Genomic DNA, 27,763 nt, shown 5'->3' with positions numbered 1-27,763 from the left:
AGGGGCTGAGGGGGATTTCCTGATGCTGGAGGAGGAAGACTTTGTCACCTGTGCGACAGAGGGAGGCGCGAGGCAGTAACTGGGCGGCAGGAGGCGCTGCGAGGTGCAATGCAGGATCCAAGGTGGCTTCGGGGCGGCAGGGGGCGCTGTGGAGTCGTAGCTGGCTCCGAGCTGCTGCAGGTGTCTGCGGCCTGGAGACACCACCTGGGCAGGTGGGGGCGGAGCCTGAGGGGCGGGCTCTAGGGGCGGGGCCTAGGCCCGCCCACAAGAGCCCTTGGCCGCGGCGGCCAGGGGATGCTAGCTAGCTCTGTGAGCCGAGCAGCAGAGCAGAGTACCGGGATCGCGCCTACGTGAGCCACGAATCCTTTGGAACGTAGAGGTGAGCTCAACCGGGTCGGGCTGGACCACTTCGGGGGTCCAGGCACCAGGGAGGACGCAGGGCCCTGTGGCTTTACCGGCGCCGTCCGCGCGGTCTCTGACCAGGCGGGCATCAGCCAGTGGCTACTCCGCGGTGGCCAGGATGCTGAGACGCCTTTCCCGGCGCGATCCGGGTCCAGCTCTCTGGAGCCTACGGTCGCCGTGGCCCGGGTCATAGAACAGAGCCAGAGCCATTTCTGAGCTACTCAGAAACCTGGAGGTCCGGGGGTCGTGGCTGCACCTCACCTCGTCGCTCCGCCCAGCACCTCCTCTGCGCCCTTCCCGGCCTCTGTGAGGCGCGAGGACTTGATCGCTGCTGTTGCTCCGGAATGCTTTTTCTGGGGGTGGCTATTGTTGCAGAAAGAAGCAAACACTTGAAGCGGGTTGGCCCGGGGCAGACGTGGCTTCGGCAGCAGGACAGCACCAGCTCGCTTCGCGGGGGCGGGGCAGGGGCTGCAGAGTCGCCCTGGAGGAGGTCCGATCCGGCGTCCTAAGCCGGGGGCTCAAGAGACTTCCGCGCTGTCACACAGACTGATGCGGTTGCCACCAGTGAGGCTCTAGTCCACCGAACCCGGCCCTAGATTTGGGACAAATATCTCATCCCTCCCCGAGTTTTGGGCTCCTTCCCTATGGTGGAGGAGCAAGGCAAGGTCGAGGGTAGGCGAGGGGAGTGCAGAGGAGTCGCTGCCATGAGCCAGGGCCCTGAAACTCAAGATCCGCTGGATCCATTCTACCTGTGTGACCTTGGGCGAATTACTTCGTCTCTTTCTACCTCAGTTTCCCCATCTGTGAAATGGGCATAGCAACAGTACATCATATAATTGTAGTAAGGATTAAATTAAGTAATGTGCACAAAAGACTGAGTAGGGTGCCTGGGAGTAGTGTAAAGGATCAATAAATGATAGCTGCTGTTATTGCTCCTGGGCTACTGGTGTTGTCACTGTTATTACTGAGGCAAAGCATAGCTGATGGTTAAAGGTATGGACTTCTGAGTTCAAATCCCGGCTCAGCCACTTTCTAGTGTCACCTTGAGCCAACTACTTAACCTCGCACTGTCTCAATTTCATTTGTATATGCATACAGTGGGAGTAACTGATTCCCACCTCAGAAGATTGTTGTGAAAGTTGAATGAGGTGATACCTGTGAAGAATGAGTATTTAGAAGAGCAAGTGCTGTTTTGCGGCTACTAATTCTTCTACAGGGAATCACTTGAATCCTGGGTACCACCCTGTATACCCTACTCCAAAGTAGAGTATGTCCTAATTGGCCTTTGTCACTGTGGAAGCCATAGGGGACAGAGTTTGTATATATCCCCTACTTCCAATACTAGTGCTTACAAGTCTTGTTAGAAGTCACATTTACTATCTAGAGTTTGGGAATTAAACAGCTCAGGCCCCCTTCTCTTTCCTCCTACCTTCTTTCCAGGTACTGCTTTTTGTGACAGGGGGTGGCAGCACCCAGTGCAATACCAAGCCCCTCAAGGCATATACCCAATGGTTAAGGCTGCAAGGTTCCAATCCAGCTACTATACTAACTAGCTGTGTGTTCTGGTGCAAGTTACTCATCCTCTCTGAACTCACTTTCCTCCTCTTAACATAAAAATAATAACAGTATGTCTACCTCATGGAATTGTTGAAACATGAAATGAACTATATATGTGTGTGTATATAAATATATATATATAGGCCGCATGTATACTTATAGAGAGAGATTCCAAATATTAATGAGACTATATCATAAACATTAGATGAGTCTGTAGAGGGGTAGTTCATTTCTAAAATTATTTCACATTGGAAAGTTTTGTATAATTGAAATGTGCCATGTACATTGATAAATGCAGTAATTTGCTTTCCAATACTATACTTTCCCCCAATGCCATTACTAAATTGAAGGTGTTCTTCAAATTAATGGTATCTTAGAATCAAGGAACTATGGCACACTGCCTGGCAAATATTAAATGGCCAATAGTTGTGGGCTCTTGTTGTATCAGGTGCTCTGGAAACACCAAGAGCTTGACTGTCAAGAGAGGAAACAAAATTATTCCAGGCAGGGAAAAGCCTGTGAAAAATATGGCCAGGAACATGATGTAAGGTGGCTGCCAGGAAATTCTCTGGGTAGATTTCATCTGCCCATAACAATTATGCCAAGCACTTGCTCTGTGCCAGACACTGTTAGGCACCAGGGGGCATAGTAAGATAGGAATGCTGCCCTGAAGGAGGCGATAAGGCACGGGTACCCCTATCTGATAAGAGAGCTGCTGGTCAGGTTGTTCTGGGGGCTCCTGCCCCAGGAACCTAGAGAAAGGTCCATCAGCCTATCCAGCCAGTGACTCACAGGTTAAACCTCACCCAGCCCCCACAGGGCTAGGCCTGGGGGCTGTAAGAGGAGTAGGCAGCTTCTTTGGCAGCCGTGGTGGCCAAAAGCAAATATCCTGGAGAAGGGGCCAAAGCCTCAGAATGTGGACTGTGCAACCCACAGCAGGACAGGTAGGGAGCTCTCTAAGGGCACGTGGGCTGGTGTTTCCCAGCTCTGGCCTCCAGGAACATGGCAGTGGCCCAACATGTGCCAGCTCACCTGCTTTTCTCCTCTGCCCTTCCAGCACACCTGCCCTCAAAGTCCTATCTTTGCCATGGCTCCCGGAGAGAAGATCAAAGCCAAAATCAAGAAGAATCTGCCAGTGACAGGCCCACAGGCGCCTACCATTAAAGAGCTGATGCGGTGGTACTGCCTCAACACCAACACCCACGGCTGCCGCCGCATCGTGGTGTCCCGGGGCCGCCTCCGGCGCCTGCTCTGGATCGGGTTCACACTGACAGCCGTGGCTCTTATTTTCTGGCAATGTGCCCTCCTTGTGTTCTCCTTCTACACCGTCTCTGTCTCCATTAAAGTCCATTTCCAGAAGCTGGATTTTCCTGCTGTCACCATCTGCAACATCAACCCCTACAAGTAAGAGGCAGGAAGGAGCAGGGCGATGGGAGTGGGAGGCTAGTCTTCTCCAGAGGCCAAAGGCCCTCCCGAAATTAACTAGCCTGGGAGCTGGCGCTAGCCTGCAAACATGCTTTTTAGAAATCTGAATTTGTTGCCAACATTGGTAAACTGCCCTCTCCAGGGTTCTAAATCTGCACCAAGTTTTCGGTCCTTCAGCAACATCTGAGGATGGGCTGGCTTGGGGAAAGCAGGAAGGAGAGGATGCAAGCATTATTGCTTTTGGAGGTTGAGCCTGGAATGAGCTACACCCCTTTGCCCTCCTCCACTAATCCCAGTTTAGCCATTCTCTGTCCCCTGTCCCACCCCCAGCTCTCCAAGCTTATAGCCTCACTCTCCCCAGAATGTGAGCTGGAGAGGCTGACTCAGAAGTGACACCCAGGTAACTTCCGGAAACATCTCAGGTGCCCCAAACCCTCATCTGGGTGAACCCAGCCCCATTAATTGAGATCACGGGGCCCTAGGCAGGATCAGCCCTTGCTACTGCCCTATTGTCTGCCGTAGGACCTGTTCTAAATGGGTCATCAGAGTCTTCCTCAGAATTATGGAAAACCAATCCTGGAGGCAGATCAGAATCGGGCAGGATTTGTCAAAGCAGGTGTGAGGGTGGGGAGAGGGGAAGGGCAGGGGAGGGAGATTATCAAGATTATCAAAAGAAACTAAATGCTCCCAAGTCATTAATGAGCAAACTCAAAATCAAAAGTGGGTCTACAACTCATTCTCAACCGCCCAAGTCTTTCTCTTCTTTCTCCCTCTCCTCTCCTCTCCTCTCCTCCACTCCCCTCCCCTTCTCTTTCTCTCTTTCTCTCTCTCTTTCTTCCTCCTTCTTTCCTTCATCCATTATTTTTCCCATAATTATTTACTCAGCATCTATAAACTAACACACACTGTGCTAGGTTCCAGGGCATACAACAAAGTCTTTGCCTTAGTGGAGCTTATCTAGCAGTGGGCTACAATATTGACAAATATAATTACACTACTATAATATGATAGGGACAATTTAATTCTATATACGTATCTGCAGATCTATTGTATATAATAAGCTCATGGAACTTTTCCAAGAACCCCTTTTTCAGAAGGAGGAAACTGAAATACAGAATGGCTAAGTGACATGTGCAAGGTCACGGAGCCAGTTCCAGGATGGGCGATGTGAACCTAGCTAGTTGGACTCTGGAGTTATCACTCTCAGGCTCTGTGCTCTGTTGCCTGTGCCTAGAGGAAAGGGTGGTAACTCCTGTATCACTCTTCTGTGTTCTTGGGGGTCATCAAGGTAACGGCTATACCTTCTTCTCTCCCAGCATGGATTCAAGGAAAATCTGTGAGCAGGAGCAGAGGGTGCTGGGTGGAGACAGAGCTTGCCCCCTAGGTAGACTCCTGGTCTGCAGTTATTTACTTGTTCTCACTGTGGCTGGTTTATGGGAGGCACCTGACAGTCACCACTCCAGAAATGCTGGTTGGGACAAACTCATCAACACACCCCGAGAGCAAGTAGATGGGGTGGTGGAGGTGAAGCTGCAGAAAGTCACCCAAAGGTCACCCATGCATGAGCCTTTCCCCATTTGCTGGAGCCAGTGGTCACTTTGGATGGGGCATATAGTGAAAGGGCCAGTGTACCCGGCCAAGGGGGTGGGAAAGGTGGGCCGGAGGCTGACACAGTGATGGAAAGTAGCACAGGGACGCACCCGTGCTCTGCCAGGGCAGCCTCCCCCTCTCTGACTCTTCCTTCCCACCTTGGCAGGTACAGTACTGTGCGCCACCTTCTAGCTGACTTGGAACAGGAGACCAGAGAGGCCCTGAAGTCCCTCTATGGCTTTTCAGAGGTTAAGTCTCGGAAGCGCCGAGAAACAGAGTCCTGGAGTTCAACCTGGGAGGGCCCACAGCCCAAATTCCTCCACCTGGTCCCACTGCTGGTCTTCGATCAGGAAGACAAGGGCAAAGCCAGAGACTTCATCACAGGGAGGAAGCGGAAAGTCAGTGGGAACATCATTCACAAAGCTTCAAATGTCATACACGTCCATGAGTCCAAGAAGGTTGTAGGATTCCAACTGGTAAGATAGATTCACTTCCTCACAGTTGGGGTGGGAATGGGGTCCCAGGACTCTCCTCCTTGGCATCCCCTCTGTCCTGCTGAAAAAAACACACCCAGATACAGTGATTTAGAGACAGGCAACTGAAACTGACTTAGTCAATCTTTCCTTTTTCTTTTTTTTTTAAGTAGAGATAGGGGTCTCTGTCACCCAGGCTGTAGTGCAGGGGTGCCATCCTAGCTCATTGCATCTCAAATTCCTGGGTTCAGGCAACCCTCCTGCCTCAGCTTCCTGAATAGCTAGAATTACAGGCACACATTATCATGCTTAACTAATTTTTCTTATTTTTTTGTAGAGACAGGGTCTCACTATGTTGCCCAGGCTAGTCTGGACCTCCTGGACTCAAGTGATCCTCTTGCCTCAGCCTCACAAAGTGGTGGGATTATAGGTGTGAGCCACCACACCCTGCCTGACTCAGGCAATCTTAAACAGGGGGAAAAATGTCTTAGAAGGTGACCAGTAGCTCATGGAGTCCTCCCAAAGGGCCAAAATTAGGGAAGATCTAGGGGTCTAGGTGGCAAGAAATGGAAATCCATTTCAGATATTGCTGCTGGATTAAAGAAGCTTCAGGTATTTTCAGTCTTTGAAATTTGGTTCTCTTAAGAGTCAAATTCCAGGCAGCTCCCAAAGCTCAGTTGGTAGGGAGCTGGCCACATACGCTGAGGCTTGCGGGTTCGAGCCCAGCCCAGGCCTGCTAAACAACAATGACAACTGCAACAAAAAAAATAGCTGGGCATTGTGGTAGGTGCCTGTAGTCCCAGCTACTTGGGAGGTTGAGGCAGGAGAATCACTTGAGCCCAAGACTTTGAGGTTGCTGTGAGCTGTAATGCCATGGCACTCTACCGGGGGTGACAAAGTGAGACTCTGTCTCAAGAAAAAGAGTCAAATTCCATTCTGAGATTATGTGATTGGTCAAGCTTGGGTCACTGGATCACTTTTTGGCTAGTGGAGGATGAGGCATCTTGATGGACAGTCTCACCAGACTGTATCCAGAGGGAGAAAAGGAAATCCGCTCAAAGCAAAATTGGGGTGCAGACATCAGAAGGTAAAAAACAGATAGTAAACATTAGAAACCTCAATGTTCTCTGTATTTGCCTTCACGAGGTGCTGTGGCCTGATTTCTCTTCTCCCCTTCCAGTCCCATTTGAGGGCTTCTTAAGAAGCAGCCACTCACTGAAAATGAATTTTTTTTCCTGAGCAAACTTGATCACCATCCTGTCTCTCCATGCTCTGGTCTCTGGAGGACAGGAGCTACTTCTACACCATACAGCCTTGACACTGATTGTGAGAGCTCATGGCTCTAGTCCCAAATCCTGAAAAATAGCTCCTCCTCTAAATTATTGAGACCTCAGAAATCTTCTTGGGTGCTTTCATAGGGTATCCACAAGGTTCTCCCTGACACTGAAATCAATTCTTTGATATCTTTCCTTTCAGAAGAGTTTCCAAGCCCTGTGTGATGAGAATATCTGAAATGTACCACAATTTCTGTTAAGCTCTCATCATTACATATTTCAAATGTGGCTCCTCTCAACTACCATGAAGTTGAGAAGTACGTTATTTCAGTCAATACTTTGTGCATAAAATACTGGATACAAAATGCCTTGCCCAAGATCCTACAGAGGAGTAGTGTCAGAGTCTGGGCTAGAATCCAGATTTACTGAGCATTGATATAATAGGAAGTGAGGAGGGTTGTGTAGGAATTAGTAGCATCAATCAGCTGAACCCTAGGTGTCTGGGGATCCAGAAGAAACCAGACTGGCTTCTCTCCCAGTGGGCAGGAGGGAGTAGAGATCTGTGAAAGTGGGACTCTTGCGTTCTTCCTTCCTCAGCCCCTTTTTGGTCCTTGAGGCTTGCAGATGTTCTCTCCCAACCCCCCTAAGTAAAAAGAAACCCATCCTTGCCTGGAGTCTCAGTCATTCATCCTTACCATCCTTCTGAGGAGTAATGGTAAGATCAATGGCTTTAGCCTTGTGTCTCCTCTTGTTCACAGTGTGCCAATGACACCTCTGACTGTGCCACCTACACCTTCAGTTCTGGGGTCAATGCCATTCAGGAGTGGTACAAGCTGCACTACATGAACATCATGGCACAGGTCCCACTGGAGAAGAAAATCAACATGAGCTATTCTGCCGAGGAACTGCTGGTTACCTGCTTCTTTGACGGAGTGTCTTGTGATACCAGGTCAGAAAAGAAAGGCTGCTCTCTCAGCCTCTAAGGACTGGTAGCTCTGAGTGCCAGACCCCTTGCATGCACCTGCAGCTCAGCTGTAGATCTTGGGAGCGAAAGGTGCACTTTTCACTGACCCTGGCTCCCTGGAAACTGATATGAGAGCTGGGTTCTAGAATCAGTGAGTGAGATGTACGTGGTTGGCATAGTGTCAAAATATCTTTGACCTCTTTAAATTACTCATAAAAAGAGAGTAATTGATCCTTACCAGCATATAACCTTGTATATTACCATCATGCATACTGATGAATAAGGGCCACCAATTTAGTACAAAGGAGGAAAGAAAGAGAAGGAGAGAGGAAGGAATAAAGGCCTACACTCAAATGCGTGAGCTTTCAAACCTTCCCACCTTTAACATAATACTCAGATCCCTGGTTGTGACTAATCAGTGCATGGGACATTCTAAAACAGTCCTGCTTGTATGAAGGGCTTACTTCATTCTATTTATTTATTTATTTTTATTTTGAGAAGGAGTCTCACTTTGTCACCCTCAGTAGAGTGCTGTGTCATCATACCTCACAGCAACCTCAAACTCTTGGGCTCAAGTGATCCTCTTGCCTCAGCCTCCTGAGTAGCTGAGAGCACAGGTGCCTGGCTATTTTTAGAGACAGGGTCTCACTCTAGCTCAGGCTGGCCTGGAACTCATAAGCTCAGGCAATCTACCTGCCCCAGCCTCCGGGAGTGCTAAGACTACAGGCATGAGCCATCACGCCCGGCCCACTTCTTTCTTTTTTAAATACCAAGCCTTTCTCACCTCTCTGTATGTTGGTAGATGGATTGGTCCTTGAGAAAATGGAGTGATTTGGATCATTGTGATTCCTTCTTTGTGGATCATTTCCTGGGACCAAGAATTTGAATGGAAAAATGTCAAGGGTTGGCTGAGAAAGTCAAAAGTAGAGGAATTTGGGGAACAGAGAATGCCAGGTTAGGATGGAGACAAAGGTGAGAGGATTAAAAGTAGAGAGCCTAATTCTATGCCAATGTGGATAAAGTTAGATGAGGGGTATATTTGTCATGTTATCAGAGGAAAGATGGGGAAGTGAGTCATGTCTCTCATCCATTCTCCCAAAAGAGAGTTGGCCCCATTTGCACCGCCCTTCCAGGTTTCAGCTAAGATGCGTGAAGGAAGTTCCCAGCATGGCCCTTTCTGACCTGATTTCTTCTTCCATAGGAACTTCACACTTTTCCACCATCCAATGCATGGAAATTGCTACACATTCAACAGCAAAGTCAATGAGACCATCCTCAGTACCTCTATGGGAGGCAGTGAATATGGTAAGAAAAACTGCACCGAGGAGATCCGAGGTCCTCTAACAGTGAGGCTGGTGGCAGCGGGACACTGGGGATGCTTGAGCCTTCCAGAAGGACACTGAGCCAAAAATACGGACACTGATTTTCCTTGTTAGTGTTTCCATCACCATTCGTGGTGGCTCTGTCCTTCTGTGTTGGTATCTGTGTTTTCCCTTTTGACTTCCCTGCCTTTGAGACAGCAACAGGGGCATCTTTGAGGTTCCTTCTGCTGGGAAACCACTCTGGCTTCAAGTCATTGCTGGGGCGAGTAGTGTTGGGCAGGTGCAGGTAAGCCCAGAAGTGCTGAACAGGAGATTAGGGAGGCAGACATGCCTTTATCTTAGTTAAGAGGACAGATTCTAGAGACAAAATTCCACTCTGCTACCCACCTGTGACTTTGGGCAAGTTATTGTTCTTCACCTAGAAAGTAGGACTAAAAATAGCATCTCCCAGGTGAGGTTACTAAGAGGACTTAAAATATGTAGAACACTTAAGTCGAGGTGCACATTCTGTTGGCCCAATACACTAGGCTGGGTGGTTTAAACCACAGACATCTATGTCTCACAGTTCTGGAGACTGGGAAGTCCAAGATCAAGATGCTGGCAAATTCAATTCCGGTGTGGCTTCTCCCCTTGGATTTCAGAAGGCTGTCTTCTCTCCATGTCCTCCTGTGGCCTTTCTTCTGTGATGTATGGAGAGACAGAGCATGGTGATGCCTCTTCCTCTTCTTGTCAAGACACCAATCCTATCAGATTAGAGACCCCCTTCCCTTGATAACTTTATTTACCCTTCACTAAGGCCCTCTGTTCAAATACCATCAAATTGGGGATTAGGACTTCAATTTACGAATCTGGAGGAACACAACTCAGCCATAACACACACTAAGTGCACAATAAATGCCAGTTGTTGTATCAATACCACTGTGATTACTTCAACTAGCATTGCTGCTTCTGCAGCTGTTACTACCACCGCCAAGAATACCATTGCTACTTCCACACAACTGTTACTACCATTTTACTACTGGTAACCTTTGTAGGGAAGGTAGGAACTCGACAGATTGGCCTGGTTTATCCACAAAAGCAATTCCTGAAAGGTCCCATGCAAACTGAATATGATTTGATATCTAGATCTGCTCCCACCAGGAAAGGTAAGGCCCTGTGGTGGAGGAAATCCACACTTGGAATTTTGGCCTTTGTCACTGTGTAGTCTGTGCTCTTACCAAGCATGTAAGAAACCATAATTCAGAGTACATACATCGGTGGGAAGAAGTCATCTGCCAACTGAGAGTGGAAAGTTGCAGAGCCTGGCTCTACTACGTATGGTATAGGCTGTGTGACCTCAAGCAAATCACTTTCTCCTCTGGGCTTTGGTTCCTTGTTTACAAGTTGAAGTGCAGAATATCTCTCAAAGTTCTCTCCTCTCAATTCATATAGACCCTGTTCATTCACTCCTTCACTTGCCAAACATTCATGGAATCTCTTCCAGGAACACAGCAGTGAATAGGACAGATACCATCTCTGCTTTTAGCGAATTTACATTTTAGTGGAGACAGAGAGACAACAAATGAGTAAACAATTACGCAGACATTGGGTAGCTCCAAACCTAAAGAGGGCTTTGAAGAGAGAGCATGGCTGAGGGTGGGGGGTTAGTTTAGGTGAGAAGGTTCCAAAAGGCCTCTGAGAAGAGGGTTATTTAAGGATGAGAAGAGGGAGATGCCAAGGGGCCAAGAGCAGGAACTGAGAGAGAAGACTGGCTGGTGACCAGATTCATCATTAGTGATTTATCTCCCCGGGGCACTCTCTGAGGGTGTCAGCAGCACCAGTGCTGCACGTCCCTCGGATCATCACAAGAACTCCCTATCTAAGGGGCCACATGTTGATGCATGTCTCAGGCAGAGTAGCAGTTGCCTATGCTCAGCAAAAATGCATGCTTAACAAGAACTGTGACTGCAATTCTGTGTTTGAACCCTCGCTGGGGGCTGAGGCCTAGGGACACAGTAGCAAGCACGTCAGTTTCAACTCCCAACCTCATGGAGCTTCCTTCCCGTCTAGCCCTGGTCCATCTCTCACTTGTTGGAAATACCTGGGTCTCGGATTTGCGGCTCCCAATGCAGTGGGTGTTGGGGGTAGTAGGCTACTCCCCAGGGAATGTTTTGCTAGCTTTTGACCACAGCAGGTTGCCTTATCTTCCCAGGGCTGCAAGTCATCTTGTACATAAACGAAGAGGAATACAACCCCTTCCTGGTGTCCTCCACTGGGGCTAAAGTGATCATCCATCGGCAGGATGAATACCCCTTCATTGAAGATGTGGGAATGGAGATTGAGACGGCAATGGCCACCTCCATAGGAATGCACCTGGTAAGAGGATATCCTGATTTCTGTAGGCTTGGGGAGGAGACAGATTTTTTCACGGATAACCAATGTGGTGCAACTAATGGAAAAAAGGTGTTTGTTTCCAAAGGGAGCACGGGCCTGGAATTTCCAGGGGTCATTCCAGTGGGCAATACTAAATGTTGTGCTTGCATCTTCTGTATGATTTAACAAGGGCAGGATGCCATTTGGGGAAATGATTTTAAGGAACCTTGCTTTAAAGAAAGACACTTGCATTTATGGAACCTATCCTGAAAACAAGGCATTAAACACTATATAGCATTTGTCAGTAATATGCATAGTAATATAATATGTAAATAGAGCAGATTAACATCTATCTTTCTGAGCTTCCCAAAGGCTATGCATGTTGCAAACAACTATCTTAAAGCCTAGTGGAAAATCACAGGGCTATTTAGCTCATCACACTTCCATTACGTTATCTCTGATGTACCCGGTCACTCTACTTCTTATCTGCAGGCCTGGAGTCTTTTTATACCAGTATCTGTCTGTCCATTTGTCTTTCTCTTACTTCCATAGACTTTCTATTAAGAATTAATTTAAAAGAGCCAGGTGCTCTTTTAATACCTATAGTTCCACCTACTCAGGAGGCCAAGGCAGGAAGATCACTCCAATGAGGAGTTCAAGACCAGCCGGAGCAGGACCAAGCCCCCATCTCTACAAAAAAATACAAAAGTTAGCCAGGCATGGTGGCATGTGCCTGTAGTCACAGCGACTTGAGATATTGAGGCAGGAGGATCACTTGTGCCCAAGAGTCAGAGGTTGCAGTGAACTATGATGTTGATACCACTGCATTCTAGCCTGGGCAACAGAGTGAAACCCTGCCTCAAAAGGAAGAGAAAGAGAGAAGGAAAGGAAGGAAGAAAGGAATAGAGAGAGAGGGAAGGAAGAAGCGGGTGAAAAGTGCTGAGGGAAAAATGTGAACTCCATAAAGACATATTATGGGATTCCTGACCTAGGGCTCATTTTTAATGAGGGGAGGTGAGGTTGAAGGAACACTTTCCTAAGGAAGTAATTTTTAAGCTGAGGTAGTGGAGAATATGAACCGAAATGGTGGTGCCACAGAAGAAATTGTCACTTAATGCCTCATGGTGCCCCATCAAAGGGACAGCCTTCGATCAGAGAAACCATCAGCGTGGTTGTTTTGGGAACTCAAGTATTTTCAGGAGGAATATCATTTAGGGGCTTTGTTCTAGGGAGAAAAGGAAGGTGTACTGGGTTGGGCTGTGTGAATGCTGATGGCCCAAGAAAAGAGAAAAAATCTTGAGCCTCAATCCTGCTCAAAGCATGGCAAGTATCTTGGCCATTGATTCCATTGTGCACTGGTAGATGGCAAAAGTCCCAGGTCACAATAGTGAGCACTGTGTGCCAACATTTCCCAGGGAGTTTTCTCTGCACTCTGAAGAAGGGCCTGGGATTTGAAGCACATCATCCCTCATCCTTTCACCGCTTTCCTCTCATTTGCCTCTCACGGTGTCTGCAAGTTGGGATGAAGTAGGAGAGATTGCAAAAGTACAAGAATTAAGGAATTCTGCTCTCTGTGGTTTTTTTTTTTGTTGTTGTTGTTGTTTTCTCTGGGCTTGGAAATACTGGGTAAAAGCAAATGTTCTCTTTATCAATGGTGTGTAAACAAAGATGTGGGTGAGTTTTCTGCTACACCTAATTTGGCATACTAAAAAATCAAAGCCGCTGAGCAGGGTCTGTCAACTCTAGGTCAGATTTATGAGCTATTAGAACAACAACAAAAAATCAAGGATTACTAAGAGGTCAGCAGGGGGTCACTAAGAAAAAGGCCAAACAAACTAGACTTCCTTCCTTTCTTATTTATTTTTTATTTATTTTTGATAGGTGTGTTAAGCTGGAAGACTTGGGCAGTTAATTAACAAAACTTCCTTTATTCATTGAGGGACTGTGCATTCAAAGCACTAACAATTCAAAGATGAACACAACAGAGTTCCTACCTTCAAAGACGTTATCTTTAAGATGGGAAGACGGGCCAGGCTCTGTGGCCCACACCTGTAATCCTAGCAATCTGGGAGGCCAAGTGGGGAGGATCACCTGAACCTAGGAGTTTGAGGTTGCTGTGAGCTAGGCTGATGCCACTGTTCTCTAGCATGGGCAACAGTGTCTAAAAAAAAAAAAGAAAAGGGAAAGAAGGGAAGACAAATTTCAACACACCTTTGCTATACAGTTTCCATTTCTGTGGAAACAAGGACCTTGTCTGTCTGGTTTTCAGGCTTAATTCTTAGAACATAGTAAATCCTTAGTAAATATGAACAGATGGATGGGTGGATGATGATGGATGATGGTGGATGGACGGATGGATGCCCCTATTAGAGAAGGCTTTCTAAATGATGAATTTTTAAAGGTCCAAGTATAGGCAACTAGTGTCAAGAAGAGCCAGTCCAGACAAAGGGCACAGCAATCACAAAGGGGTCAGACAAAGGATTGTAAGCTGTGGAGGGAATGTGTTTGAAAAATCATTTTGGTTGAAGGGTAATCAATATACTGTAGGCAGCACATTTATAGTAAGTAATTCAGAGACAGAAATAATGAGAGCCTTAGCTGAGGCAGTGTCTGTGGGGATGCATTGAGGGAATACATGGTAGGAATATTACATCATAGGAGCAACAGGGCTAGACAGCCAATGTTAGTGAGAAGGGTTGGGGAAGTTAGATTGGTACTCAGGTCCTGGCTTGGGCAGTGGAGTAGAAGAATGCCAGACTCAGAATTAGGGAATGTAAGAGGAGGCGTATGTTTGGGGGTGAAGATGACCACTTCAGTTTGGGACACACCTTATTTATTTTGCCCTTAGTAAATAAAGGTGAAATGAAAATGTCCAATGACTGAGATGCCACAAACCTGGAGCTCAGGAGAAAATCTGGGAGGTAATTCTGGATGCAGAAATAAATGTCATTACCTAAGACCTGAGACAGAACCCTAAAAATGCAAATGTTTCAGGGCTGAGCAGAAAGAAAACGGAGAAACAGGGGTAGAGAAGTGGGAGGAGAAGCCGGAAAGAGTTCAGATAAATCAAGGAAGGGAGTTTCAAGGAAGGCATGACCAAACGTGCCAAATGCACTTGAGAGGTCGAGCAAGGTAGAGAGTGAACTCTGGGTTTGCAACCAAGAGGTCACCAGAGTTCTTTGCCAGTGCGGTTTTCAGTGGAAGGAGTGGAACAGGAACAAAAGTACAGTGGGTTGAGTAGTGAATGGGAGATGAGGAAGTGGATGAGGGTGGACCACTCACACAGGCAAGTGTGGAGCTGGGCCCTGCAGAGTGGGGAGACCCCCTCTGTCATTGCAAACCCTACTATTCCTTATTATCCTAAAGTACATGGACAACTTCTTTCTGTAAGTATAGTATGTGTATCACAGGGATTCTAAGCGCTCAGATAGCTGAGATGCAAACCTCAGGTCTGCACTTGGTTGTGTGATTTCTGTGCCTCACTTACCTCATCTGTAAAATGGGATGATAATCATAATATGCCGCTTCATGGCTGGTGAGAATTCAATGAGTATATGTTAAGGGCTCAGAAAAGTGCTTTAGCATGTAGTTAAATGCTCAAAAAATATTGGTTATCATATTTTTTAAGAAAAGAGGTGCAAAGAGAAGGAAAAGTAATCAAAAAAGGGGCATTAGGGAAGATTTTCCTCATCTTCTTTGACACCCCTTTCCTTCATGAGGGAGATACATATGCAAAAAATATGATATATATTATTATATAATGATACATTAGTATATCCTATATAAAAGATACTAATTAATTACCACGTGTGTTGCAGATATCTTTCCCCATTTGTGCTTTCCCTTTCATTTTCTTTGTGATACTTTCTCATATGCAAAACATCGAATATTTACATAGTCGAAGTCTTAGTTTCATTCTTTAGTCATTATATTTATTGAGGGTTTTCCTTCTTTGAGATCAGATACCGAATTGAGTTTGCGTCCGGTTACTTTATGATTTTATTTGATACTTGATAACCCACTAGAATTCTTTTCAGCAGGATGTGGTTATCGCATTTATTTCTTCTTCCAAGTACTCAACGAATTGTCTCAACGTGGGGATTGAGTAATTCAGTATTGAGAGGGGGTGTCAACAAAGACAAGGAAAAACCTTCCCTAATCCCCCTTTTTTGCTTCAAACTTACTTTTCCTTCTCATTGCATGTCCCTTTTCTTAAAAAAAATATTAGAATAACCAGTATTTTTTGAGCACTTACTACATGCCAAGCACTTTCCTAAGCCCTTTACATAAACTCATTGAATTCTTACCAGCCATGAAGTAGCATGTTATGATTATCAACCATTTATTATAAGTGAGGACTTTAACATACACAAATAACATTTATAATGTATTACAAAAGTAAAAACAAACCCAGAAAGAGCTAAACAACCCATAATCCCATTTAGGGCACAGTGCTTTCACTTTCTTTTCTAATTTTTTTGTTTATTTGTTTTTATGAAAATGGGACCTTACTAAGGATATTCTTTTGTAATCTGCTTTTATTTCCCTACTCAAAATATATCATCATCTTTCCATGGCAATAAATTTTTTTTTTTTTTTTTTTCCAGTTTTTGGCCAGGGCTGGGTTTGAACCCGCCACCTCCGGCATATGGGGCCAGCACCCTGCTCCATTGAGCCACAGGCATCACTCTACTATTTTTCTTATATAAATGTAGAGCTTGCCATTATATACTAAATTCTTATAGTATATACTTTTTGATTTTGTTTTTGAGACAGGGTCTCACTTTGTTACCTGGGCTAGAGTGTAGTGGCACCATCATAGCTCACTGCAACCCCAAATTCCTGAGCTTAAGTGATTCTCCTGCCACAGCCTCCTAAGTAACTGGGACTACAGGTGTGTGCCACCATGTCTGGCTAATTTTCTATTTCTCTGTAGAGAAAGGGTCTCACTCTTGTTCAGGTGAGTCTCAAACTCCTGATCTCAAGTGATCTTCCCACCTCGGTCTCCCAGAGTGCTAAGATTACAGATATAAGCCACCACATCTGGCCTTATATGTTTTAAATTACATGTTCAGTGTCTGCTTTCCCTGTACGGCAGGGCCTGGTGCATGGTAGGATAACTGTTGAAGTGAGACTATCTCTGCTAAGTTGAAATGAATTGAGTGGGAAGTAGAACTTGGAAAGTAGGCTGAGGCCTTCTAAGGAATGCATTGAAGGCTGAACTGTTGCCTTTGAACCTGAATGACCAAGCAGTGGAGAGCAGTGATAGGACCAGATCTGGGACTCAGGTGGAGGAGAGACTTGAGAGAAGGAAAATGTGAAGACTTTGGATAGTTCTAAAGGATGAAAGCTCAACTCAGACAGTGAGCAAGAATAATGAGGAGCTCACAGATTAAAGAGATGCTTCTAAGCATCCCTTGGTGACCAAATGGGATCAAGGAGAGGAGTTTCTAGAATGATGGGTTTATCCGATCGGATAGACTAACTCGGATAGATGAGCTGCCATTAGCTACTATGAGAGACACAGGAGATTGAGCAGGTGTTAATGGGGAGAGAAGGTGAGTTCAGTTTAGACATGACATAGGTTAGCTTTTGCTGTTACAAACCATCCCAAGACTTAGTGGCTTCAAACAACTACCATTTACTAGTTCACAAGCTGTGGGCTGGCAATTTTGGCTGGGCACATCTGGGCAATTTTTCTAATCTCAACCAGGGCTTGATCATGGCCTTTGGGGGTAACTGCTGAGTCTGCCAGGGCACCTTGTCTCTCCCTCCTCCTCCACCTGGATGGCTGGGACTCATGCTCAACAGTATTCTCAGGACAAGCTCAGTAAGAAAAGGCAAGTTCCGATGATCAAGCACTTTTTGAGCCTCTGCTTGTACCATATGTTAGTATCCCAGTGGTCAAAGTTTAAAACCCATGACTAACCCAGACTCAAGGAGTGGAAAACAGATTCTATCTTTACAAGATGGTAGGATTTAGGCCACTTTTGCAATCTTCCACAGATGTAGTGTCTTGAAGGTATGCATGAGCCACCTGGGTAGAAATGAGCAGCCGTCAGTTGCTGGAGAAAGATTTTAGCTGGAGGTCAGAGTTGGGGGCATCTGTCATTCATGCTTCTGTATCAGGAGTGGATGAGATTGTGCTTGGAGGGCATACATATTTTAATAATTAAAACTAATCTTCACAGGGAAGTTTCTATGTGCTAGACACAGTGCTATGCACTTTACAAGCATTTGGCTCAATTAATCCCCACGATACTGCTTAGAGGTGCCTGGTCGAGGGATTGACGCTGGGTCTGAATTCCAGCTGTATCGCCTACTGGCCACATTGCCTTAGGCTAGTTATCTAATCTCTCTGTCTCATTTTCCTCTTCTGCAAAGTGAGCCTTCTGTCAAGGTTAATTGAGTTGATACTTTTAAGGTGCTTAATCAGAGTGTCTCGCACATTGTAAGTGCTCAGTCAAGGTAGATTGCTATTGTTGTTTAATCAAAATCAAATAACTACTCAGCAGCACAGAGGGGGTTGAATCCTGATTTGTTTGGACCCAGGCCTGTTCTTCAGCCCCCTTAGTTAGCCTGCCTGGCACCTCTGGATGTTTAGGGGTGATTAATCGTTGACCATAACCTGGTGCCTCCAGCAGAAGCCCTTCAGGGAGGCTCAGAAGCCCACCCAGCCATGCCCATGGTAGAGGGGAAAGTTAAGATAGAGTTAGGGGAGGGCCCCTAAGCAGTAGGCTTGAGACCCACAGCCACCAAAACCTCCTGATAACGAGCTCTCCCAGGCCTGCACAGCTTCAAGAAAGAAATTATCCACCTGTTCCATTCATTCCCAGCCCAGCTATCACTGCTGTCCTCTCCCTGGCAGAAGCAGCAGCCCATTTTGAGAAATAAAGAGAGTGCTTAGCCACTGAGGGCAGGAAGGGGTCCCCACTCATCCGCAGAGCCAGACCTAGGTTTTTGCTGCTCCCAGTAGCCCAGGGCACCATTTTGGCCTATTGGCTGGGGCTGGTAGACTTGTCACCTGAGCCCTCTGTGACTGGGGGTAGGGGCTCTTCTCGGCCATGGGGAGAGTCTTTCATTCAAAGGAAGTCTCACCCAGAAATGAACACAGTGGAAACAGAAAAGCATTGAGTCTGGGAGTCCAGCCCGTCCACTGCCCACCACTCTGGAATGGGCCTTAAAACAGGGTGCAGCAGGAACATCAACAAAAACCTCTGAGCTGTGATAGGTGGTCTCCGAAGGTGACTTTGGGGCTTGCTGGCTGGGACAATGGTTACCACTGAACTGTGAAAATAGTTGTCCAACAGCCACCCTGCCTGGGAATAGCCTGGAGGGGTGACACCTCACAGATGAGGAGTGATTGTGCCGGTTGGAAGCTCTCAAGGTTGCGGGAAGGCAGGAGCTGTCCTCAGAAGCCATGGGGGCTTGATAAAGGCCTGCCCTGCGACTCTGCTGAGCTGAGCTTTCTCCAGGCACAGTTCATATCTTTAAAGAGGTGAACTCAGGACTCCTATGCAACTACCTCCCTCCCCCAGGGTTCTCAGAAGGAAGCAGAAAGGACCTGGTTAGATAAAAATGGGTCCCCTGTCCCACATATGTACACATATGCACACGCATACTCACACCTGCCCACACATTCCTGTGCATTCACACACGGACTCTTACAGGAAACATGTATGCAGACACACATACACACATGCACACGTATGCACACACAGTTTGCATAGTCACACACGCTGACACGCACTCTTGTTTTTTTGCCCCCAGGGGGGCAGGCTAGAAAGAAAAATGTCTCTCTACTCTCCACAAGCCAGCAGTTCTGGAAAACTCAAAGTTAGGATGGAGGCAGAGCACTCTGTCGTAGTTCATCCAGTTGAAGCTTTGAGAAGTTTAAGATCTGTGTCCCGCTCAGAAAAGACCATTTGCCCCATTTGCCCTATCCCAGGTCGCTTCAGAAAGCAACCTGCGCCACCCAGGAGTTCCAAGTTTGATAAGCATCATTGCAGAGTAAAGGGCCATTGAGTGCTCAAAAAGCATAGAAATCAGGACGGTTTCTCACAGTCCATTTCCTGGAAGTGGCCCATGGGCTGGTTCTCATAGTAGAGGGAGTCACCTTGGCTGGCCGCACACAGTCTGCCTGCATGAACAGACCTTCTCACCTGGATGCCAGGGTAGGGTACTTTCCTTCCCTGGACAGATGGAGCCCGTAGTGACACTCTTTGCTCGGGGAAGAGTTCAGCAGCACCTAGGGACCCAAAGGACATCTTTCCAGGGAGCCTGCTGCTTGGAGAAGTGTAGAGGATGGTACAGAATTGAGGGGCCCTTGGGGAAAGGTGCCACTTGGTATCTTTACAACTTAGTTTCCAGCCTACCCAACCCAGCGTGGTCTAGAGGCTCTACACGTGTTTGCTCGCCAACTCTTTTTCTTTTGAAACAGAGTCTTACTTTGTCACCCTCAGTAGTGTGCCATGGTGTCACCTCACAGCAATCTTGGGCTCCTGGGTCCAAGCAATCCTCCTGCCTCAGCCTCCTGAGTAGCTGAGACTACAGGCACCTGCTACAATGCCTGGCTAGTTTTTCTATTTTTAGGGATCTTGCTCTTGCTCAGGCTGGTCTTCAACTCCTGAGCTCAAGCAGTCCATCCACCTCAGCCTCCCAGAGTGCTAGGATTATAGGCATGAGCCACCATGGCCTGCCCTGCTAGTCAGCTCTTAAGTCAATCTGTAATGTACTGACAGGAAAAAGATGCTCGCTCTTATTAGTGAGAAGGGCAGGTTGGAGGGCAGAGTGAACCATGTCCTATCTGAGCTGCAGGATATGATCTGTTAGAATGGGCATCCTTGGAGGCTGGGGTGGTGGGGAGAAGACAGCCACTTTCCCCTTTGTTTGCTTCTGTTAGTAAAACATTTCTAAAGGAGCATTGTCAATTGCCCTTGAGGTTCTTGGAGCTAAGGAAGATGAATGAGTGGGCAGATGAACTCCAATACTAGCCTCTTTGAGAAGCCTGCAGTTTCTACCTTCATCAGATCCCTTGATTCCTTTTTCCCCCTAATTATTATTCTTTCTTTAAGGAGAAAATAATTTTCTGCCTTCCCACAAATCTGCCATCCTTTTTCCTTTTACACCTCCCCAAAATGCTTGTGCACAGGCCTGTGAGCACTCACACACATGGTGCACAGACCCTGGGATGGAGCTGATCATATATATGTTCAATCATTGCTCCCCCTTTGAAGGTGTTTGTCTACCAATCCTCTCCTTTTTTGCTTGTTTGGCTTGTCCGAGTTGTTTATTTGCAGCGACAAGTATTCAGTTAGAGACAAATGGTGAACTATGATAACAAATAATTGAAGGTTTTTGAACTCTGGGTGACAATGCTTTTACCTCCTCTGATGATCAGGATGTCATTCTACACTGTTGGGCTTTCCTTGGCCCTTTCTAGGAAAGTTAACTTTTCCTAAGTCCACATCTGGGCTGGAACACAAGCAAATGTGTCCTTGGTGGGGACGGGAATCCCAGGCGCTGACAGTACTGGCTCAGTTTCATAATCCCTCTCCCGCCTCCTGGTGGATTTGCCAACTGCTTATTACTATACAGAAAACCAAATCCAGATTTCTCAGCTGGACCTGATTTGGCCTCTCTGACTTGATTTCCAGCGATTTCTCGCTTTTGGGTTCCCTCTGCCCAATCCTATTCTCTCCAGTTCTGGACAAAACCAGCCCTTTCTGGCTGGTTCATGTTGAACCTAGGCAATCACCTTCCCCTCTCATGCTCTGGGAAAACTGTCCCCTCCTCCCATCAGTCTCCTACCTCATTTCATGGATCACCATCCAGAATTATCCAAAATCATCTTATTTATTTATTCGCTTGTCAACCATCTGTTTACTCCACCTGAGTGTAAGCTCCAGGAGAGCAGGGAGCTTGTCCATCTTGGTCGCTGATGATCCCACAGTGCCTGCAACAGCACCAGGCACATAATGGTTATTCAGTGATTTCTTGTTAAGTGAATGCTCAGCTCCCAAGGGCTGTTCAAGAAGCCCCTGTCTGAATCCCCAGGGAAAGGCAGGGCTGAATGTGAGCTGCTGTGATTGCAGACGGAGTCCTTCAAGCTGAGTGAACCCTACAGTCAGTGCACGGAGGACGGGAGTGACGTGCCAGTCAAGAACATCTACAATGCTGCCTACTCCCTCCAGGTACGGGAGGCAGGGGTGTCCAGCCCCGGGTTATGGCTCAGACCCAGTAGGCAAGGTTCTGTCTAGGCTGGGGTGTGGTTGGGACCAGGAACTCTGAGGATCCCTGGGGTTCCTCCAACGACCTCAAGAACAAATGATGCTGGCTGGATCCAGTCCTTTGAATCCGTCTGTAACCAGAGCTTAATTGATTCACTGAGGTTTGCGTAGAACATAATGTACAGCCGGGACAGGCTCACTTCCTAAATGGGTCTTGGCAAGTTGTGGACAGGAAAGAAGCAGCCAGGGAGAGAAATGACTGAGAAGTGAAGAGCGTGGCTTCCAGGTCCTCCTGTGCCCCTCCTCCCTGGTGGCCTTGGGCAAGTTGTGTCCCTTCCACAACCATAGGCGGTGACTGGATTTGATCAGGGGCTGCTCACTGGCAGCTCCCAGCCCCCTTCAGGCAACTCACCTCTTTTTCCTAGCCTGGATGGTGTTAAAAATTCAGGGAATTTCACAAGAAAATCCAGATTTCTAGCTTCTCTTGAAAAATGGGATGATGTGGCAACACTGAGCCCATATTCCTGCAGCCTGCAAAGTGAGTGGAGCCACCTCACTAATCCTCTGGCCCTACAGTTCTCAGCACCCCCCAGTGTGTAACTTACATCACTGGCTCCCATAGTCATTTGAGTTTTCAACCCTGGCATTCTGAGAATCTGCAGTTCACTTCCTACTAGGGAACCCAGAAAGAATCAATGAAAACCATCCACTTAGGTGGCGCCCATAGCTTAGGGGCTAGGGTGCTGCCATATACACTGAGGCTGGTGGGTTTGAAACTGGCCCGGACCTGCTAAACAACAATGACAACTGCAACAAAAAATACTAGGCATTGTGGTGGGTGCCTGTAGTCTCAGCTACTTGAGAGGCTCAGGCAAGAGAATCGCTTAAACCCAAGAGTTTGAGGTTGCTGTGAGCTGTGACGCCACGGCACTCTACCCAAGGCGACATAGTGAGACTCTGTCTCAAAAAAAAAAGAAAGAAAGAAAGAAAATTATTCCCGCAGAACAAAAGGACCAGGCACCCTCAGCACTGAGTCCTCCAGCTGATGAGAGCAATGCAGAAAAGTGGTGGTAGCACCTGCTAAAAATTGAGTAGTAGTCAGAGATTGTCTGCTTCTAAGAAACAGAAACGCTGGCCGGGCACGGTGGCTCATGCCTGTAATCCTAGTACTCTGGGAGGCTGAGGCAGGTGGATTGCTTGAGCTCACAGGTTCAAGACCAGCCCAACCAAGAGCAAGATCCCGTCTCTAAAAGTAGTTGGGCGTTGTGGTGGGCACCTGTAGTCCCAGCTACTCAGAAGGCTGAGGCAAGAGGATCACTTCAGCCTAAGAGTTTGAGGTTGCTGTGAGCTATGACTCCATGGCGCTCTACTGAGGACAGCAAAGTGAGACTCTGTGTCTAAATAAATAAATAAACAGAAACACAATAGAATGGACTTTAAGACAAAATAAAATACAGGAGAGCTCATTGGAAAGCTACTCCTGGATAATATGTAGTGAGAGGCTACCATGTACAAAGGATTCATTTCATGCTCACAACAATCTCATGAAGTGAGTACTATACTTATTCAAAGACAAAGAAAGCCAAACATCTGAGAGGTTAAGTAACTTGCCTGAGGTCACACAAAGCTGGCATGTGGGCTGAATAGCCTGCCTTCAGAGGCCCTACCATTAGCTATTTTTTAACCCCCAGCAAAGCAAAATAAGGCAAAATCCATTAGCTTTTTGCTATAAGCATTAAGGATGTTGTGGTAGCTTATGATCCCCTGAGAGCCACTGTGAAGGACTTGGCCCTGAGAATTGGACTGTGTTTTTTTCTTTCTGTGTCAATATCCACATGATAGAAATGACCACCCTAGGCCTAGCTCAACCCTGTCTCTGTGTGTCAATCAATCCAAATTCTCAGCTCGGGCCCTTTGGAATCAGGACCATCCCTGGCCCAATCAGCATATAGGGCATATCCACACATCTGCTAAGGCTGTGGGAACCTGGGCCTCTGGGATAAGGGATGTGTGGGGAGCCCTCCTGGCATCCATGTGCAAGGAGCTTAAGAGAATCTGGGGTTTTCCTCTTTCAGATCTGCCTTCACTCATGCTTCCAGACAAAAATGGTGGAGAAATGTGGGTGTGCACAGTATAGCCAGCCTCTACCTCCAGCAGCCAACTACTGCAATTACCAGCAGCACCCCAATTGGAGTGAGTAACACCCCTCCCCCCAGCCTTTGTATGCCCCAGGAACAGGACCCTCCAGGGCAGTATGTAAGGACCCTCCAGGGCCCCTGCCAGTATTGCCTTTTGCCTGAAGAAGGTATTGATAGAGAGATGTTTACTAGGGTTCTAGTTCTGTTGTCAAGCCTGGCCTGGATTGTACTTCCCCGTTAAAGACCAAATGCTACCCCTCAGTCTGTGCTAACAGATGAGCACGTCAGTCAGCTCCAGGAGGCAGAAATTATTGCAGGATAGTTACCTTTCACAGAATAGGTAAACAAGGCTCAGAAAGGTTAAGCAACTTTCCCAAGGTCACACAGACAGGGAATAACAGAGCTAGACCCAGCTGAACCCAAACCGAGGGCTACCTAACATTCAACTCATATCCCTAACCACCACCCTATTCTGTTTCCCAGTGTCACACAGTAGCATGCATTTCCAGAGAACCAGTGTTTGTAGAAAGGGGGAGGAGAAATAATTAAAATGAGACTATAGGACCACTGGTGACCTGAGGATGACTAGGGAGGGTCCTGTGGCCCCCACACTTACGCCACCTTCTTCGGTCCCTCAGTGTATTGCTACTACCAGCTGCACCAGGCCTTTGTTCGGGAAGAGCTGGGCTGCCAGTCAGTATGCCGGGAGGCCTGCAGGTGAGGGACCAGGGGGGATGGGACAGGTGAGGGTACCTGGAGGGATGGGATGAGCAGGGCTGGCCTGAGCCCAGCAGCTCACACTCACTTTGTCCCCTCCTCCCCTTAGCTTTAAGGAGTGGACGCTGACCACCAGCCTGGCACAGTGGCCATCTGTGGTTTCAGAGGTAGGTTCTTCTGCTCACTGTTCCCCCTCAAGCCCAAGCCTGGAGCCTCATTGATGTCTGTGCTGTGACCTCTGGCCTGGGGCATGGTCTAGGGGGAAGGGAGCTGTCTTGCTGAAGCTGGAGGACAGCGGTGGGGTGGGGTGTGGATGGCCCTGGACTCTCCAGGCATCCTCAGGGCTCTCTCCATTACAGAAGTGGTTGCTGCCTGTTCTCACTTGGGACCAAAGCCGGCAAGTAAACAAAAAACTCAACAAGTAAGTTTCCTCTGCCCGTCCTACCCAGGGCCCAGCCTCCCACCTGCGCTCTCATAGCCAAACCCTCTCCTGGTCATTCATTCATTCATTCATTTGGAACTGGGAGAGGGCGGACTCACATTTGTGACACAAGGCTTATGAACTCAACATTCCTCTGGGTCATCACCATTCCTACAATGCCCATAGCTGGGCCTGTCCCTGGTGGGAACCCATTTGGCCTTCAACATTTATAAAGCATCCACACCAAGCACTTTGTGGAGTCGGGGGGGACCAAGATAACCAAGCGGACATAGTCTCTGCCCCCATGGTGCTCACAATCTAGTGATAAAGACAAACTTTGACCAGGCTGTTGCAAACCATTAAACCAACTATTGCAAACCAGTGACCTCTAGGCCAAATCTAGCCCCATAAAAGTAACCCATTATCTTCAACTTTTTCTGAAAGATCAAAAGTTCTGGCAAGAGTAACCCTCCATTCTTGCATAGGACTGAACAGCTGAGGAAGAGCTGCTCCTTTGGAATAAACTCTAGTCTGGTTCACCATAGTCCTATCAAGAGGCAGTTTAGTGCAATAGTTAAGATGCAGACTCTGAAGCCAGATCTATCTGGGTTTGGATACTGGCTTGAGCAATTATTAACTCTGTTGTCTTAGGATGGTTACTTAACCAGTCTGTGTCTCAGTTTCCACATCTGTAAAACAAAGATGAAAACACACTGACCCACTTCATAGGATTGCTGTGAAAATTAAATGAGTTAATTCACATGACGTTCTTACAACAGTGCTTAGCAACACAGGAAATATCCAACAAATCAGTGTTTTTCAACCTTTTTTATCTCACAGCACACTTGAACCTATAGTTAAATTTCCATGTCACACTTAAATTATATTGATCCCAAAAAAAAGTAAGAAAAGGAATATATTTGCTGTGGTTAAATGTCTTTTGAAAATAATTTAATGAATGATCTTTAAAATTTTTCACAGCACAGCAGTTGAAAATCACTGTAATAAATGCTAGCTGGCATTCTGGCTGTCATCATATTACCTTATACCAGCCCACCTGGCTCCTGTACATGACCTCCATCCACTGCATGTATTTGCAATTGCAATCAAATAATTACAAATACTAACGTTAATGAAGAATGGGGTTCAGAGGGAGTACATCTGGGCGGACTGACTTAGTTTAGAGTTAGGGAACAGTTTTTGAGAGAATAAATAGCCTAAGAAATAGGCCCAGGCTAGAGATCTTCTCTGGGGTAGACACAGAGCCCTATGAGGGAGTTTCTAACACCCCCGGGGAGCTCAGTGGGCTTAGCAGGAGGAGACAGCCACGCCAAAGAGCTAGTCATCTACCAGGATACTAGGCTCTCGACTCACATGTTGGAATTTCTGCAGGACAGACTTGGCCAAACTGTTGATATTCTACAAAGACCTGAACCAGAGATCCATCATAGAGAACCCAGCCAACAGCGTGAGTGGCTTTCTTCTGGGAACTGTCTTGGGTCTACAAATGTCCTCATCTGCCTGGCCTCAGGAGCAGGTGCTCCAGGCCAGCCAGGCCTGTGCTGAGAGTGCACAGTAAGAGAGGACAAGACGCCTCTCTTCCTCCAGGCCTGTGTGGGGCCTGGGCTAGCCCGTGGCTCCCTTGGGAATGAGAGTCCTGTATGAGGTCAACTGGGGTGAAGGGGCTTCTTCACAATGTGGCTTGGCCTCTTTTGCAGATCGAGATGCTTCTGTCCAACTTCGGCGGCCAGCTGGGCCTGTGGATGAGCTGCTCTGTCGTCTGCGTCATTGAGATAATTGAAGTCTTCTTCATTGACTTCTTCTCCATCATTGCCCGTCACTGGTGGCAGAAAGCCAAGGAATGCTGGGCCCGGAGGCAGGGACCCCACTGCCCCGAGGCTCCCCCCAGCCCTCGGGGCCAGGACAATCCAGCGCTCAGTGTAGATGATGACCTGCCTACCTTCACCTCCGCTCTGCGCCTGCCGCCAGCCCCAGGGACCCAAGTGCCTGGCACACCACCCCCCAGATATAATACTTTGCGCCTGGAGAGGGCCTTCTCCACCCAGCTCTCAGATACCCAGGTGCCAGATGAACCTTGAGGTGAGGCTGGGAAGAGAGATCTCATCAGGACCATCAGACATGGTCTGAGAACTTAGACCTGGTGTCCCAGACACAGAGGGGACTCTCTGCCCCCACTCTGGGCTTTCCAGAGATGCTGACTAAAAGCCTGCTTTGAACAAGATGGGGCCCAAGCATGTGCAGGGTACCTGCCGGACCCTGCCCAGCAGCACTCACAACCACCAGGCCCAAACTTTCAGCACATGGATAGAGATACCGGGGCCCAAGGAAATGGTGCCAGCCCAGGTGAAGACCAGAGGGAGGCCTGATGGAGATCTTTGCCAGGTCTTGAAAGGGAAGGACTCCTCCAAAGCCCCAAGCCCAGGGTTTTACCTACACCTTTAGCCTGGACTTGGGCCCAAAGATGTGACCTTGGATGTCAAGGCAGGAAAGTTACTGCCTGATGCCAAAGATAGGAGGAAGTGCCAGACCTGGAGCTGGAGCTGTTTGTGAATAAACTGTTCTTAGTCACTGACACTGAGGCACAGTCTCTGCTGTGCCCTCAGGCAGGGAGATGGTCCAGAGCCCTGGAGGAGTGTGAGGCATGCACTGGAGGAGGTCTAGGCTGTGTTGGGGTGTCCTCAGTCTGGAGCAACAGTGGGGCCATGCTCTGGGCAACGAAGGCAGGGCCATGCCCCCTCACCCAAGGAGAGAAGGGTCAGTTAAGGGGCATTGCTGGACACTTGTGACCAGTGGCAGTCCAAGGAATAAAGGATTGTGTCCCAATAACCCACCTCATTTGCTTTTCCTACTGACCAACCTCAGCACCATCCAAGACAAA

General features: G+C 47.6%; 1 protein-coding gene across 1 annotated transcript; it reads left to right on the top strand.

Annotated features, from left to right (window-relative positions):
• Positions 1–277: 277 nt before the first annotated feature.
• On the top strand, positions 278–27,456 carry SCNN1G (sodium channel epithelial 1 subunit gamma). Its single transcript, XM_053557907.1, has 13 exons — positions 278–379; positions 3,017–3,363; positions 5,141–5,450; positions 7,480–7,670; positions 8,887–8,990; positions 11,199–11,362; positions 21,454–21,552; positions 23,664–23,781; positions 24,365–24,443; positions 24,553–24,610; positions 24,803–24,864; positions 26,257–26,332; positions 26,583–27,456. The coding sequence occupies exons 2-13, from the start codon at positions 3,047–3,049 to the stop codon at positions 26,961–26,963; spliced, it is 1,959 nt and encodes a 652-aa protein (XP_053413882.1). The 5' UTR covers positions 278–379; positions 3,017–3,046; the 3' UTR covers positions 26,964–27,456.
• Positions 27,457–27,763: the final 307 nt, after the last annotated feature.

The sequence above is a fragment of the Nycticebus coucang genome, chromosome 12 (genome assembly GCF_027406575.1).
Source record: "Nycticebus coucang isolate mNycCou1 chromosome 12, mNycCou1.pri, whole genome shotgun sequence".
Lineage (NCBI taxonomy): Eukaryota > Metazoa > Chordata > Mammalia > Primates > Lorisidae > Nycticebus > Nycticebus coucang.
This window is presented reverse-complemented; position numbering and strand designations above follow the sequence as displayed.

Bases quoted from the DNA above. Each gene is read 5' to 3' on its own strand.
- SCNN1G (XM_053557907.1), top strand. From the start codon at position 3,047: ATGGCTCCCGGAGAGAAGATCAAAGCCAAAATCAAGAAGAATCTGCCA. The intron at 5,451-7,479 runs GTAAGATAGATT...TCTTGTTCACAG, and splicing joins AGGTTGTAGGATTCCAACTG to TGTGCCAATGACACCTCTGA. The intron at 26,333-26,582 runs GTGAGTGGCTTT...CCTCTTTTGCAG, and splicing joins TAGAGAACCCAGCCAACAGC to ATCGAGATGCTTCTGTCCAA.